The following is a 17,590-nucleotide window of genomic DNA, read 5'->3' on the forward strand; positions in this document are numbered from 1 at the left end:
ATGGCATGGTGCATTTAAAAACTGTGTGGAGATAAGAAATCTTTTACTTCTGCTTTTGGAATCAAGTATTGCAAGATCTCATTGATTCAGGTCTTTGGGTGCAAATGTATTTGTCTTCCTAATAATGGCATTTGACATTACGGTTTTTAATTATTAATAAAACTATACACTGGAAGTAAGTTAACAAAATCTTACTTAGAGAAAGTTCATCAACACTTGCATCAGGCTTAAAATAGTTTCTTTTGTTTGCAGTGTGAATATCTGTGCATATTTCATTAACCTTTTTCTCGCTTGATGTGTTAAGGTGTGCTGAGGAGGCTTTCAAAATGCCTGACGTTAACCACATTCCATGTTCTATTTCTAGTGTCACTTAGCTGCTACAGCTGCTACAGGCTGAACTGGAAGTAAGATCATTGCATTTCACCGCCACTGGAGCTAAGGGTAAAAAATTATTTAAGTTCACAGTTGCCCAAGTTCTCAGCTTGCCAAGAAACAAGTTTCTAATAGTTGGAAAATGTGCTGATGGATTCCTCCCCCCTTCCCCCCAGTTAATTGAACTTCAAGAGCTGGAATATATTTCTGAAATGAATTGAGAGCTTGTTATTGGAGCAGATTCAAGTACTATATGGAGAAGTTCTTCTAAGAGAAGAAAAAAAGAAGGGTTGCTTTTACATAAGTAAAAGAAAAGGGCTGATACCTCCTCCTCACACCCCCAAACAAGATCAGAATGGCGTTAGATTTTGCCTCTCTGTTTTTACTTGCAAATTAGTAAAAATGGCAGTATAATTTGTGTTCACATCTCATGGCAATAATGACAGACCTTCTATTTTGAGAAATTGACTCTTTTAGTGCTGGAGACAGTTGACATTTTCCTTGAAGTTGTTTCATAAAAGTGAATTCATTCTCCAATATGTTGGGCAAAGCGTGATCCACGTATCTGTTTTACCCTCATGTGGGTGATGGTGCTTTGTTAATTCATGAGCTGCTGTCTCTACAGGTTTGTAAAGCGTATAATTTCTTCAGTCCAAAGAGTTGCCTTATTTTACAAGTGTTTTCTGTGTAGGGCTTTCAGAAAGCAGTGGTCTGTATCATTCTTCCAGTCCACTGGTATATGAGAGATCTGGTTTTCTTGGTGCATTTTCTGCACTGCAAAAATGCCATTTATTACTGAAATAGGATAGCCTTTTATAGCAGATCTTCCAACCATGGAGGAAGATGTCTATCAGACCATTTCTTCATTTTTGTAGAGTTTACCTTGTGAACTTAGACTAAAAATAGGAAGTAAATGACCTTTTTCTTGCTTGGGAATCTAGGATCTGTTTAGAAGTGCTAAAAAGAGAGTAAGTTATGATATCAACGAAGCTTTTGGCTTATGTATGATTCATTTCTAGAAAGTAGAAAGAATAGAAGAGGTAATCCAGTTAATTCACAATTACTTTCAATAAGGACAAGAAAGGTGGTCATTAAGCTGAACTTCTAAGAAATTAAATTTACTGGAAGAAGGACTTTGTCCCCTGTCATTAGAACTAAGTGCATGCATATGTACATTTCTCTGTGTGTGTATATATATAATCTGCAGAGATAAGAAAAAAATACTTGACCTTGTATGTCTCTGTAGTGAGGGTATTTGTAAGGAATTTTGGCCATCAGTTTGCATGAGAACCAGTTAAAAATTTGCCAGTCTTATCTCTGGCAAAATTGGCCAAATCCTCATTTTGTTAAACAGAGCGAAGTGTAGTCTTGTTTGAAAAACCCAAAAGAACAAAAAACTCACCCAAACTCCCCAAAATACCCCAATATAAGTATGATGTACTGTACTGGGGGGGGGGGGGGGGTGGGCGGGCTGAAGAGCTGGGGAATTTTAAATGAGAGGACAAAGCAAATGAAAGAAAAGCATTTTAAAACTGGACCATTGTCTGGACTAAAAGACCCATAGTGGAAAGATGTTGTGATTTAACTTTTTTCCTCTTGAATTTCTTGAAGGCAAAGGTATTGAATACCTCCACCCTAATGACAGCAGTGAGTCTTTTTACTCCCTTGTTTTTAGCCCCTCCCTTGAATTAGCATTTTAGACTGCTTTTTCCTCCTCCTTCTGAAGTTAACAGTTAGTTTTCATGCAGAAAAAGTAGTTTAAAGTTTTGAAATTTTACTAGATAAGAAAACTGTACCTATCTTTTTCTGTATTCTGGCTTTCTGGAAAAACCCCAAAAAACAACGACAATAGCAACACCCCTCCCCCCCCCCCCCCCCCCCCCCCCCCCAATATTTATAGAGTGGCAATAAGAAATTTTATGTCTATTTTACATTACAGGCAGCTAACTAGATTTATTCTTTTAAAACAATAAGAAAGCAGGCAGAGAATATAGCCCTTTTTTTTTACCTTTATTCAGTATTAACAAAGGAGAAGAGAAGGTGGCTTCTAAAGTTGGGTACTTAATGCAAATTCATTCTCTTGCATAAGCTACAGAGCAATAGAACATAACACTGTCATTAAAACTGACTCACAGCATTCAACAGAAGGTGTGTTTCAAGCTTTAAAAGTGTTAAGAGAGTTACTGCAGTCTAGTAAATACCTTGCAGTGGGAAAAAGTACTTGAGCTGCATTTTGTTGCAAAATGTTGTTGTGCAAATTATTTTGAAAGTATTTTGCTTTTTAAAAATATCTGACCATGCAAGTGGAGAAATAGAGTTATTTTAAACTATAAAGTATTTCGATCATTTGAAAAATGGATGCAAATAGACTGTGAAATTCATTTAGCATCCATATTTGAAATTTCAGCTCAGGATGGAGACTCTTTACGTTACTTGATTGTCTTTTAGCTCTCTTCATTGCAGCTGTGGGGAGATGACTCCTGTATATTAGAAAAATCTCTCTCCATCAGTAGGTATTTAGCTCTGTACGTTGGTGTTTTGGTGGGTTGGGTTTGGTTGGGCTTTTTGACATATTAGAGGAGGGGAACATAAAATGCGTATCTAGCACCACAAAAAGGCCTAAATGTTAAACTTGCATTTAAATTGGTTTAGTATGTAGCCTCAGCAACAAAGTGGTATAATCCAAAGAAGATTACAAGAATGACTTCTTTTTGTCTGAGCAAATAGTGTATCACCCATTCTATCTGGGTTCCAAAAGAAAGTGGAGATTATTCTTCCGATGTTAGAAATGCACAAAGAGAATATTAGTGGAAAGAAGGAATATGGTGTGGTTAAAACTGTAATCTTGCATGTTGTCTCCCTACCTGCTGAGCAGTGGCTTCTTTGGTTGGATGTGCTGGGTTAGGCATGGGCTCTGTGCTGCTGCTCTGATTTCTGCCTGTGGTGGGTGAGGAAATGTCTTGATATGCATCCATCTAGTTCCTTGATAACCAATATTTAAGCCTATCAATATATGCATATGGTTCTGTACAGCTTACTGGCAAGCAAAAGTCAACTGTTTCATCTTTGATTTAGAGTCTTTCACCTCAGCATCTCCCTAGCAGCCTTTGTCAGTAGGTGTAACTGAACTTTGGAAGTTCTTTTTAATCCTCTGAGACATGGTATGCCCTATATTGTTGCAAGCCATTATTTTCTTAGTAGTTTTTACTTTTCTTTTGCAGGAAATAAATGACAGTATTTCTCTGGGTGTAGACTTCAGCATTCATATCTCCCAAGTTACTTTTATTTCCCTGAATATTAGAAGCCTGTTTGTACAAGAGGTAACTAGATATATAAGAAACAAGAAAGTCAGTTATGCAAATATTGACTTTTGGATGCTGCAAGTCTGTATTTTTTTTATAAACTAATATAAATCTCAAATATCATTATGAACTCATTGCTCATGCCTGAAACAGCTTGTCCTTAGAATTTTGTTTTCTTCTTTCATTTCAGAACCTCTCCATCTGCCAGCCTTTTACTGTCTTCTTCTGTGACTCCCTGAAGTAGTTTCCCTTCTCTTCCTCCCTCACCTACCCTTCTTGCCCTTTGCCAGGAGCATTGCCTTCCCTCTTTTCTCCTTCTCCTCCTCCCACCCTCCACACTCCATAATTAAACTTGGAAGACTCAAAGGATAGAAAAATGCATGAAGGATGAAAATCAGGATTATGAGGTTTTTTTATTACCTTTCTTCTGGTAGGTCTGCCAACATTATTTACTGTTTAGATGCATCTCCTTTTTCTCAAGACCTGTTTTTCAGGTCTTCTTTTGGGTCACTTACATATCCAGACATGCTTTTGCTGCCATGGGAATCTCCCATGCAAGAAGCTGTCAGCATAGCAGGAGAGTCTCTGATTGGCAATTGCCTTTCTCTGTGGGAGGAAGGTCACATATCTGCCATTTTGTATTTATGTTAAAATATTTTTCCCTTGATACCTAAACTTCTAATCTGGATGATTCTTCTCTTTAAATTATAGTGACTAAGTTGTACAAACATTCTTTTACCGTTTTTTTTTTTTTTGGTGGTAGCTCATTCCTTCAGTAGTAAACTCCTCTATTTACTTTAGAGACAGTTTTGTCAGATTAATAATGTTAACAAAAATACTGGTTAAAGAAAGTTCATTGGGTATGAATGTTTTACCTGTGTATGGTGGTTGATGAAGGTATAGAGCAAGTACAGACTGCATTTGTATTAAGAAAGTTAGTCTGAATGTTTGTACTTTTAATTATGAGGATAATTTTCACTTTATGTGAGATTCAAAATATCTTGTTTTTTTTCTTTTAGCTACTAAGTGGGAACCACTAGGCTGAAATCAGAAGAGAAGTTACTCCTTAACTAATTTTTTTCTTAAGTGATTATGGAAGTTGGCATTGAAATAGCATTGTTTATTATTAAAAAAAATAAAATTATTACCAAATCCGGTTTCCACAGATGAATCAAATTGCCTCCTCACAGTTTTGAAGTTTTTTCCTGAGTTTTCTGGTAAGACTTTCACTTACCTTAAGACTCATATTTTACCTCAACAATGCTGTTCATGCACAGAACCATTATCATAGCATGGTTTCAAACATTAAATCTTAGTTATTTTATAACACCGTCAGAGGCCTTCAACATAGCAAAAAAGTTTCCTCTTCAAAGAGTTTAGCATCTAACTAAAGACAAGACCTGAGAATCCAACTAACAGTTGAAATAAGCAGGAGAGGAAAAGAGAACATCATCATGATTATGTCTTTGCAGTTAGGAATCTCTGGTGGGTTGACCTTGGCTGGCCACTGTCCCCAAAGTCACTCTGATTACTCACTCCTCAGAGCATCACAGATGGACTTGGGTTGGAAGAGACCTCAGTGATCGTCTTGTTCCAGCCTCCTCTCCCCGGGTCTTTTCAGTGCTGAACAACCCCAGCTCTCTCAGCTTGTCTGTAGGAGCTCTGCTCCAGCCCTCTGACCATCTTTGTGTATGGCCTCCTCTGTACCTGCTCTAACAGGGTCACGTTTCTCTTGTGCTGAGGGCCCCAGACCTGGATGCAGCACCACAGCTGGGGTCTCATCAGGGCAGAGTAGAGTGGGAGAATCCCCCTCGCTCCACTTGCTGGCTACGCTGCTTTTGATGCAGCCCAGGGTGCCATGGGCCTTCTGGGCTGCAAGTGCACACTGTTGGCTCATGTCGCTTTTCATCCACAGGAACCCTCGAGTCCTTCTCTGCAGGGCTGCTTTCAGTGACTTCTTCTCACAGTCCTGTATTCATGTCGGGGTTTGCCCTGATCCAAGTGCAGCATCTTGCACTTGGACTTGTTGAACTTCATGGGCCCACTTCTCAAGCTTTTGCAGGTCCCTCTGGATGCCATCTTGTCCTTCTGTTGTGCCACCTGTTCCACTCAGCTTCATGTCATCAGTAAACTTGCTGAGGTGCACTCAGTCTCACTGTCTGTGTTATTGATAAAGGTATTAAAGTGCACTGGACTCACAACAAGCCCTGAGGAGCACCACTCATCACCAACTTTCAACTGGAACAGGGAGCCATTGACCACAACTTTGGCTGCATATCCAGCCAGCCAGTTCCTTATCTGTGTCCTTGGCTGCATAGGGGAGAGATAGTATAATGAGTATTTATTTTCCTGCTGCTTTTGGATGAGATCACTAAATTAAATTCGTGCTTTTGTTTCCTTCCACACGTTTTTTTTCTGTACTGGAGAATTGCTTGCACATATTGCAAATGGAGTTGGTCACCTTAATATATCTTCCAAAAATGTTTGCAGTAATTTAGCAAACTGAAGTCCCCCTACCTGAAGGTGTTCTAGGTGGCTCAGCATGAGGACATCTGTCGTCACAGCACAAGTCAACACTGTTGCTGTACTTTCTCTGTGGTGGATTTGCGCTGAACACAAACTTTATTTCAGAGTTTTCAGTTTAATGTTCAGAATCCTCCCTCAAATTGTCTTTGGTACATGATACATTGCTGCTGCTGCTGTTTCTGTGGTGAGGCATTCCAGAACACTCTAAGCTTTCATCCTCTGCTTCAAGAAAGCTTATGTTAGTAAGTTGGTATGTTAATAGCAGTTAACAATTAACAAGTAAGGTTAATTTAGAGGAATTGGGAGTTGGTTGGGGTTTTTTTTCTCTTCTTCATCTGGAATGTGAATCGTTTTTATTGAACTTCAGCTTATTGTGATGGTCATAACCTCTTAATACAGTCTGAGCCACTTCGGAGATTAGTCTTCTTGACTTGGGTTTTACTTAATTGATTTATTCACCTGTGTAAGTTTAATGGGGGTTTTTTTCAACTAGGAGGCATAGCAAAACTCACCTTAAATTTAAACATGGTTAGTGTTCAGTTACTCTGATAATAGACATCATAAAAAAGCCCCACCTACGAAGTGTAAAATAAGCACATTGATATACTTTTAGTACTAATCATACTTGGTTAAATTCCTAGTTGGTAAAATTGGAGCAAATGCCTTGCAATAGACCTTCACACATTGAAATAGTAGCAATATCTTCAAATTCAGATGAAACTTCGTATGGAGGGATTTTTCTATAGGTTTGAGTTTCTTTGAGGTTTTTTTAACCAATCTGCTTTGAGATTGATGGAATTAGAGAGTCTTTTTCTAATTAAAAAAGAAGTCAAACCTAAACAAAATTATTACAAAATCCTGCAGCACTCCCCCACAAAACCCACTGTACACCATTTGTCCACCATGTGGTTTAATCGCTTGTAATGACTTTAGTGGCAGAAGATCCTATGATAAATCTTTGAGTTGTTTCTTTAAATGTGCTCCTGTGCATGTGCTTGCATACTAATATGAATTTATTCTTGAAATGACCTGGGTTTGGGTATTAGGACCATTAGTTGTTGACTGGTTTCTTTTTTAAAACTTTTGATGACATTCTTTTCAGGGTTAACTTTGTATAAGGTTGATCAATATTATTTAAATAAAATGTTTCTAATTATTTGCCTGTAAAATGCATGAAGAAGCAATGAGAAATAATTTTGTAGTGTAATTAGAATGTGGTTCTGTTCCTTTGTATGTATTGTATTTTATTATTAATTTAGTACTAAGTTTTGGGGGGCTCTCCCCTCATAATTTTATTTGTTCTGTGTATTCGGTATGCCCTTTTCAAGGAAAAGGGATTTCTTGCTTGGTTTCTTTCATAGTGAACCAGTCATCTGTATTTAATTATATACTTGAAGATTACAAGAACAGTAGTCATTGCAGTTGTTTTGATCTGCATTAGAATGCTCACAGAATTTAGTTTCAGCATTTGTTTGCTATTATAAATACTTTTTATCCACCTTTACTTTTCTGTACTCTTATGAGAATGATCTGTCTCAGCCAAAGCCAGTGCAGGGACGAACATCTGACTTTTAGAATGTGAATGGGAGTTATTTTTAGAACAATGAAGATGGAACTGGGTTGGAAGGGAGGGGAAACTTTGTCAAATTAGAAGAATTTCTGTCTCACTAAGTCACCAGCATGCTTTGTGTGTGCGTGTATGAAAGATTCAGTGGCTGATCCAGTTAAGAATGCATCAGAGGACTTTTCCTAAAGTGGCCAGGTCTTCTGCATCTGTTGTTTTGTCTGCTGCCAGCATGGCAGTGCAGCACTGCAGGGCTCGGTCAGGGGCTGCTGCCATTGTGGAGAGGAACCTCGTGGTGCCAGTGGATGCCAGGGACCGGGGAGCGTGATGGATGCGCTTGGGAGGCCCATTCTTTCCACAACCACCCTGCTGAGTTCAGGCTTCAAAACAGACCTTCAGCTGACTGGCTGCTTCTAACATGTCCCCTTCAAGAGAATAAATTGTACTTTTCTTGGACAGGAACACCCTCTGCCCTTGTGCCTTATTTTTTTTTCCCCCCTTCTTATTCCTAAGTATGTATCTTTAAACACTGGAATTGACCCAAAAAGTGAGTCCTGATGTGTAACTGAAAATAGCAACTCCTTCTGGGCACTTCTGAAGATGAAAAAGATATGTCTGTAATAATATTTTGGAATATTATATTCAGGATTTAAAGTCCATGGCAGGTTGTCAGAAATAATATGGGACTAAATAGTAGGCAACATGACAAATGAATATAGGATATTACTGGAGACTGGTGTTCTGAGAAGAGAGAAGGAAAGATTAAAATCAAGAACCAACTTCCAAGGAGACCGCTAGAAATACTGTGGCAGATAAAGAAATATTAGCTTCTTCCACAGCAAGCTATTCTGTTACAAAGTAAAACCTTCTATTATCTAAAAAAAAAAAAATTTTTTTTCTTTACCCTCTTTGCCTAAGAATATATCACTAAGCCAAAGTGTGCTTCCACTTCAACTGCAAATGTTGGGCACTTGTGTTTGATAGAAGTGAAAGCATACAGTGTCAGACTCCTTGTGCCAGAAGACACTGCAAAGGCTTTGGATTTCACAGGTTGCTGTTGAGAGCATTATCCTCTGCATGCTGATGATTTTTCTTCAGAGCTGCCACAGGTACAGTGAAGCCCGCCCAGCATGCGCAAAGACTGGCATCAACTGCGTAAGAAGCTGTCACACCCACAAAAGACTTACTTGTTAAGGTTCTTACTGGAGAGCAAGACTAAAATGGTAGCAAAATTGTCTTTCCTGTCCTCCTATTATGACTCATGGGAGCTGCTTTTGTGCTCAGCGCTTTCATAATCAGTCTGCTTATTTGTCAGTATGGTCTTAGAAGCATCCTGCTAAGCACCCACTCTTTTTGAGTTGGCCACAGCTGTTAGGGAAGATCGTGAATCCTGCGTTTTAACTCTGAGAAGTGAATTTAGTTCACATATCCAGGATGAGCTGAATTTATTTTTGAATCTGTACTTGGATACAGAAGGAAGAGCAGTCATAGAACAAGATAAAACAAACCAAATAATTGTTGCTGCCCTGGCCTTCAAGCTCAGTTTTCCTTTAGGAATTTGACCAAGAGGTATCTTTAATAGTTGGGAACTGATTCATCCTTTTTCAAGTTGCGTGCTTGCTGTGGAACAGGAACTTTGTTCAGGTTCTTCCCCCATGCACTCCTGGGCCTGCTGCCATGGAGATCAGCTGCCTTTAGGCCAGTTACGTGATGATGCCTTCCCTTGATGTGTAATCATTTATGCATTTGCAGGTTTCGGTATATCAACAATTATTAAAAAAACCAAAAACCAAAAAAATCCAAGCAAGTTCTCCAGAAACCAGCGATGGTGAAGTCAGAGTCCAATGGTGATATTAGCAATATCAAGAAAAGCTTTCTGGAGCTGAATTTTAAAACCTATGAGCTTGTGCAAGGAACCTTGGTGTTTTGCTTTTACATAATTTGTTCAAGTTTGACAGTTTTCTGAATTTTGTATTTATTTTCACCAGCTGTTCTTTTCATTCCTAATTTTTTCTTATGAGCAGAGGAGGATAGATTGAAGCTTAGAGTATGAAAAATGGCTTGCTGTAATTGTCAAGTTCTTGTTGCTTTTTATCTCTTCAGCTTTTTCTTTTTTCAACTTCCTCATTGTGGATTTCTTCATATTGTGAAATCTTGATGGCTCTTCCTCCAGAATCTTGTCTTATTTAGAAGATCTACTGTCCCTTCATAAAATGGAAAAATAAAGTGGTAGCTTTTTTCCCAAATTAAGGATTGAGACTGGTAAAACTTCACTAGCAGTATGATTGTATTATTTTTCTCTCCATTCCTTAAGTTAGAATGTTACTGCTAGCTTCCTCCTTGCAGCTTTTCATGTACGAAATTTTTTCTTCCTGACCAGTAATTCCTCATAATAATCCTGATGCATTCTTCTGGGTCAGAAAATTCAGAAAAAAAATCTTCCCAACTATTTTCTTTACCCTGTCAGTTATATATACTGCTATAACACTGAATTGGGTGCTTGTAACTCTAACTAGGGTTTTCCTGGAAAACCTTAATGAATAGAACTACGTGTATATGGGGGAGGAAGAGTAAAGGTGCTGAATGATGCATTATTGCTAACAAAAGTGGTTAATGCTTCTTTCATCTGTGTACCTTGTATAACAGAAGACATGACAGGGTGTGGACTAATACATAACCATCAAAGACAGATGATATGGTATAAGTTCTTTACATTTGTTTACCTGCTGTTTTGTTAGTGAACAGAGGAAAATGTAACCAGCTTCTAGAAATTCCTAGTTGTGTCTTCTTGGTGAGTAAACATAATAAATAAATAAACAGATTAAGTTTTCTTCTTGTTTTAGAAGAGCAAGAGGGGTGTATTATCTACTGGCAAGAAGCTTGTTTAAAATGAGTTTGAAGTCAATTAGAAGTTTGTAACTGAGTTCAGCAGGATGCAGGTTGAGTTCTTTCTGTCATGATAAATGAACTGAATACTTGATTTGCACTGATGTTGATATACAAATTTAACTGTATTTCTAGAACAGTTTTACTTCTCCACATTTTGTGAAGACAAATATCTAAGTGTTTCATAATTCTCACTAAGTGTCTCTCTTAAAATCTAAGTATGTAAAAAGTGCTTCCCCTCTCCACACAGGTCTTGAAATAAATGAAATAAAGAATAGCATTTCTATTTAGGATTGAGGCTTTGGATTGAGTGGTTAAGTCTGATGCTTTTGGGTCATGCTGTAGAATTCTTAATGGTCCTGAAGGGAAAAGGAATTGTGGAAAATCTAGGGGTTTTCCCCACTGCTTTAATTTTAATTCAGATGATCAAGTAACATAATGCTGTAGTATTTTGTATGCTCATCTCAAAAATGAGCAAATGAGTTTGTACATTTTCTGGGATTTACATATAAGCGTTACATGCTATTGCAAAACAACTGCTTTTGTATTAAAGTCTCACACCATTACACTTCGGGATTAAATAAAACTTTTTCTTGTTCATCTCATGATGTCTCATTTTGCCAAGGTGGCTCTGTGTTCTGTAGAACATCACAGTAATGTTGAGAGCATCTCAGAGATCTGTTGGTGTAATTCACAAGTTGTTGATGTGCTGTGAATCTGGCTGCAGTAGAAAGGGATATTAGGAGAACAACTGCAATTTCCCTACTGAGAGCCTTTGAGAGATAAATGATGGCCTTATTTCCTCTTCTCCAAGGGTTATTCTAGCCAGCAGGCAACTTAGGAAAACAGACCAGTGTGGCACTCAGTGCAAAGAATGAAATTGTGACAGCTATTAGTAAGGTTTTCCTTGCTATTTCCAGTGTTCAGCTTGAAAGAATCTATCCTGTCTTCACTAAGTTACAGAATAAAGTAATTCTTGCTATGGATAACTTTCTTGAAATTACTTTCTTGTTTAAAACTAATAGGTTTTTTCTTTGTTTTTGTTATTACAGTTACTCACTCTGACATTCATGAGACTCTGTGTCATTCATGGAGTTTTGAGTTCATGTTACCAGATTCCCTGCAAGAATCAGTGATTTTCAAAACAATCTTAACAAGGCCAGTGACTTTCAAAAAGCAGAAAAATCCCAAAAAGTGGGTACTGCCACTGAACAAATATTTTTAGTAGCTTGTTTTTAATTTTCCAGCAGCTTTTGACGGCAAAGATCTCAAACAAGCATATAAATTTTGTCTAGAGATTAGATGGGTCTAGCTAGTCTGACTTCACTAATGTTTGAATTATGGCCCAGTTTGAGGCAAGAGTTGGGGAAAAGTGTTTGGGTATGAATCCATACTACTGCTGCATGCCACTTATCATCTTTCATTAGCTTTTCTTTTCATTTCAAGATTAAGTTCTCATAAAGTGCCCTCAGCAGAATTGTGCAGAAAGCTGCCTGCAGCTAGTGTAAAAGAGGGGGGTCACTCAAGTGCAGTTTTCTCTTGGGAGTCCCCCTGTATGCATCTGTGTTACCCGTGATGTCAGTCGTGGTGCACTTGAGGGAGAATTGGGGAAGCTGGTCTGTGTCTTTCTTTGGGCCAGTTGAAGTGTGTCACTAACAGTGAGTGAACATAAATGAGTTGACAGGGTATTACCTTTAAGGAATTGCATGCAAATGCTTCTCTAGGTGCCATGAACCCAGGGGTAGCAGGGGATCAGCTTTCTGTGGCTCTTCTAATGAAGTGAAAAGGGAAGATAACAGTGGGGAGATCTCTCCCATGATCAGTGGGGAGAAGATGTATAGTACTGGATTTCATAGAATCATAGAATGTTAAGTGTTAGAAAGGACCTTAAAGATCATCTCCTCCCAACCCTCCCTGCCATGTGCAGGGACACCCCTAACTATACCAGGCTGCTTAAGGCCTTATCCTACCTGGCCTTCAACACTGCTGGGGTTGGGGATCCGCAGCCTCCCTACCTGGGGATTTTGGAAAGGAAGGTTAGCTGCTTGCAAGTCTAGCCTTTATTCCCAGTAAAAAGCTAGAATTCATACTGAATATACTCGCAGAACTGAAAATAAAAAAATTAAAATAGTGGATCCCAGGCTGCAGGCCTGTATAGCTCTAAGTAGTTCATGAGAAATTTAAAAATTGTGAAGGAGGGACAAAGGAAACTGCATCTTAATTTCTTCCTGAGTTTTTGGTACCGCATCTCCTAAGTTTCTTCACTGTTTTATCATATATCCAGGAAGTATTGTATACACTGTAAGGCAGACAGTGTACAATGATAACATTAGCAGGTAAGTAATCAATTTATCACAAACTAATTTGTGGAAGGACTCGTAAATGAATAACGTTGGGAACCGAAGTAAAAGATTTGGTTATGTTACTGAATGGTGCTAATAGAAAACAAATGTATGTTTTCTGACTTTCCCTTTCTTTCTGGCAAGTAATTTTGCTGTTCTGACCTTGGCTGATGAGTTTTCTTGTGTCTTGCTTACGTTATGGCATTAATGGTTGTTTCAAGGTCTCTGTAGCAGTATTTCTGTCACTCAGCTGCAGCATGGGGACAGTCAGCTAGCTGTGCCTTGTGCCTGGCACCAGCCTGTTTCAGTAGAAAGCTGAAGCAGCTCAGTGCGGGCTGTGTTCTCATGTTGATGGGTGCAACTGAGCAGATGCTCCTGTTTTTCCAGGACCTCATTTTTTTTTAGTCTGTTACTGTAACCAGAAAGTCTGGACAAACAGCAAAAAGGCTTTTGTGAGAAGGAGATGCCAAATGAAATAGGAGGAGAACATAAGGAAGGGAAAGGAAAGAGTATTTCATGCAATTCACAAGTGAAGAAAAAACTGATTAATTAAAACAGTAAATTAAACCACCAAAATGATTCATTAAGGACTGGGCAGCTTTTTTAAAAAAACAAAAGCAAACTAGAAAACTCTAACTATCCCTTTAATTTGGAACTCACTGCTTTATTTTCAAATTACTGTGGTTGATTAACTCTGGAGTTGCTTCTAAAATAACAACCCCTCCCCACATGATCTGCCTGTGTCTTGCTGAAGCAAATGTCATTGTGATTCCCCTCCACCCTTGGATTGTCCTTTTGTTACGTGTGACTTGGTCAACACAGGGCTTTTGGCCAGCACCCCTGGCATATAGTGAGATCCCATTTGTGTGAGCTTAACCCAGCATTATTGGGTCACACTCACCCATTACGCGTAATTAAATGTATTCACTCCCATTCTGCCATCTTGTTCTTCATGAGTAGTTCTGTCCTTGAATCACTGAATTTAAAGATTATATATTTCCAATTCATGGTGAAGCCATTTTAAAGCTTTTCTTTCCCCATTTTTGAATGTGGGATATATGCCTTTAATATTAAGGGAACAAATGCGGTCTGAACTAGTAAAACCAAACGTTGATGGGTTTTGTTTATCAGGCTTCTAATATGATATCAGAGAAGTGGTGGGTCTAAAACAGGCCAAAAAACTTTAGTTGTTACCCTGTATATAGTTGCTTAATTTGAAAAATTACTTCAGTGTTTGGGGAGCATGGAAAAGACCCTTTGAAAACATTTTTTTTTCTGTTTATCACATTTCTATTAAATAAGCTGATAATGAAAATAATTTTTAAATCTCATTCCTAATCAGTCTAGAAAATAATTTCTTTTAATTTTTTTTTTTAATAATCACAGAAAATAGTAGTAGAAAACTGTTTTCTCCTGTATAGTGTTCTTTCTACTGTATCCTTTTTATCATTACAGTGAACAAATAAGAAATTAACTAAAGAAAATTTGTTTTTATATCTAGGTGTCAACATACACCAAGCAGACCATAAGTAATTATAACTGTATTTTTGCTTACTGAGGTAGTTCCTGTCAACATTTTTATTTGCTTCTGTTCTGTAGAAAGTAACGTTATGCCAGTTAGTTATTATTGTAATAGACATCCATCTGACAGGATATATGGTCTCAATAGGTTCTGTCCATTATACCTGCTGCTATGTTCTCCTGATCATAAAATGTGGAAGCAAATTACCTGTCTGTTAAAATTGTTAGACTATATTGGTGTGATGTCTGTATACCATTGCTTTCTCTTACTGAAATAAACCAAAGCACTAATTACATTCTTTTCTCTTCTTTCCCCAGGAAGCTATTGATTGCCTAGAAATTAAGAAAGGGTGTGAGAAGTCTGACTGATCAAGGTGGAATTTTTTTTTCCCAGAGCCTTTTCACAATTGCCTTTTGCAAAATCTTCAGACAGTCCCATTTGTGCCATGTTTTGTGGCTCTCACCGTAAGAGGAATTTGTCTTGATGAAGATTCCTAACATTGGTAATGTGATGAATAAATTTGAGATCCTTGGGGTTGTAGGTGAAGGTAAGTAGTATCTTAATAAAAGATTAATTAGAATTTTATATAGATTTGAATTAGTCCTCTTGATGATAGTAAGTTAGCAGTTGCAAAATTTTTCTTGTGTATGTTTATTATCTATGGCTTCTGCTAATTTCCTTGTCAGATGGATGGAGAAGTTTGAAAGCTGAAAGGAGTGGAAGAGAAAAAGAACAGTTTTGTGGGGGGTTGGGGGTTTTTTTTGTGTTGGTTTTTTTTTTTTCTTTAAAAAGTTTAATATATTGATTTCTCATTAGTGGTACTAGGGAGATGCAAGTTATCAAACTTACCTGCAAGCGTATTGTTAAAAAAATAATTTCAGTGTTTTAAAATCCATTTACTTTTGAGCAATTTTTATGAAATTGTTAGAGTGTACAGAGATTTAGCACCTGTATATGCAAGTTCTGGATAATAATACTGGGAACAATGTTATTTCTATAGTTAGGAGGTTATTGAACACTGTTTTATCTTGCCACTTTTAATTTTTTTCTGCTTTGAGATGGCTTATATCTCATCATCTTTGTTTCAGGAGCCTATGGCGTTGTACTTAAATGCAGACACAAGGTAAGTGAATTGCTTTTAAGTCAGAGGGAAATACAGTGACTTTTGATGAGAACTGAAGTGTTACTGTGTATGAGATGTGGCATCTGGGGTGGACTTTTTCTTGCCATCAGTTACTTAATAGCAATCTTAATTGCAAGTTTCAGGGGCAATGGCTATATCTAGTACCAATTAATGTTTCATTAATTTCAACTAAGAGAGTTTTTAAGAAAAGAGACCAAAAAAAATTATTTTGGAACACAATTTATGCTCACACAGTCTTAATTTGAATGCCAAACTATTTGCCAAATAGTGCTGCATAAGGACTTAGCTGTCTTGGAAGGGGCAGGGGAGAGAAAGCAGGAGTCCATGAGGGATTTTGACATCTGTACGATGATCAAATGGCAGTAAGAAAGCAGTAACATGTTTTGGTTGTTGATTTTAATTTTGAAAAGGAAGAAGTTAAAAAGGAAAGAAGAAACACTGATACAAAAATGAAGTCTGGCAACCTGTCTACACTATTTTAACTAGTGTGTAAGTGGGATATATTTGAACTTGCTGCTCGTCAACACAGAACTGACACAAACTACTTCGCTGTCTTCGGAGCTGCAGTATAGTCATATAAGAAAATAACTTCTCTGAAGCAAAACATTTCAGAATTGTAAATTTTAGTGATCCAAGAATACAAAAAAGTATTTTTATGTAGTTCATACCTTTTTCTAGAAAAAGTTAGGACTGCGCAGAGGGTTTGTGTTCCTATGGTAGCTTTTAGCATGTGCACAAAAGGGCTTTTGCACACACCATATGGTTCTATCTGGAGTGTCTTACACTGTTGTACTGACTCAAAAAGGGAAAAAAAAATTAGAACTTAAGATCCTATCTCAAGCTGAAGCCTTGTTGGGCTTGGGGGTCTATAACAGTCAATAGACTGACTTAGGTAAATTGGATCTTTTTAGATAGTTAGGGTATGAAAATTCAGGGCGAGTAGTTTGAGAACACCTGGGTAGTGATGATACAGTTTGTACTAGGCAGCTCTATTCTTTGTGGAAAGTAACCTCACCCAGACTCAAGAAGTTTCTAGGATTTCCTGCACTGCTGAGTGAAATGTAAGCTGTGCATGTTTATTCATGCTCATGGGAAAGAGTTCAGTACTCTAAAAGTATAGTATATTGGTAGGGTAATCTGTTGTCCAGGTTCCCATGAGAATACCTTGCAGTACAGCAGATGACTAGAAAGGAAAGGCTTTCCTTTAGCAGAGGAAAGTGTTTCTTCTTACATCCTCTTTGAGACTGCTACCTTCCTTGTGAGCATCTATGTTTTTTGGTAGTAGCACCATTTTTTTTCTACAGCTTCGTCTTAATGGAAACAGCTGTGCTAAAGTTTTAAAACAAAGTGGCATTTCTTTAAGCTTCTGGCAAGTGGGTTTACTAAGACCTAGGGTTTCCAGTTTTTGGAGATTTCAAGAAAAGGTGAGGTATGTTGCTGTTTTCATCTAACTGATTTATGATTCTCACTTAAAACAAGCTGCACTGGGCCTCTGAGAGGAGATGTGTATAGGAGCCATCTATTTTACAAAAAAAAGAGTAACTGTCTAAAAGTTAAATGTTGGCCTTTCCTACTTGTATAGGAAAACAAAGATTAAACACACCTTCATACAGTCTTAACAGGCTTATCTGGAAATGCAAGGATATATGGTTTGGGTTTTTTTGTTTGCATTTTTGGGGTATTTTCTTACTGTTTGGCTGCTGGTGGGCATACTTTTGAATGTAGAAGTATTTATATTAATGTTTATAAATAGTGGTAATATGCCAGGATCAAATTCCCAGCTATTTTAAGTCAATATATCTCCACTGTATTGAGAGAGTAAATTTTGTGTGAAATGAGGAGCCAGCCCCTAATTGAAACAATTTTCCAACATATAATCCACTAGTGCTTCAGTAAATATGTAGCTTTTTGCTTCAGTGCATTTCACTGGCG

General features: G+C 37.7%; 1 protein-coding gene across 9 annotated transcripts in view; it reads left to right on the forward strand.

Moving 5' to 3' along the window:
* Positions 1–17,590, forward strand: part of CDKL5 (cyclin dependent kinase like 5) — a 124,968-nt gene that overhangs the window by 33,822 nt on the left and 73,556 nt on the right. For 8 of the 9 annotated variants that reach the window (XR_007200066.1, XR_007200071.1, XM_048287159.1 and 5 more), the window contains 2 exons: positions 14,832–15,061; positions 15,603–15,637. Coding sequence is in view for 7 of the 9 variants with exons in the window: in XM_048287159.1 (XP_048143116.1) it covers positions 14,998–15,061; positions 15,603–15,637 (99 nt within the window). In the remaining 2 variants the exon portion in view is untranslated. Of the gene's footprint in view, positions 1–364; positions 442–14,831; positions 15,062–15,602; positions 15,638–17,590 lie in introns of those variants that run through there. The other variant, XM_048287174.1, reaches the window with a different exon arrangement.

This window comes from Corvus hawaiiensis, chromosome 2 (genome assembly GCF_020740725.1).
Source record: "Corvus hawaiiensis isolate bCorHaw1 chromosome 2, bCorHaw1.pri.cur, whole genome shotgun sequence".
NCBI classification, from domain to species: Eukaryota; Metazoa; Chordata; class Aves; order Passeriformes; family Corvidae; genus Corvus; species Corvus hawaiiensis.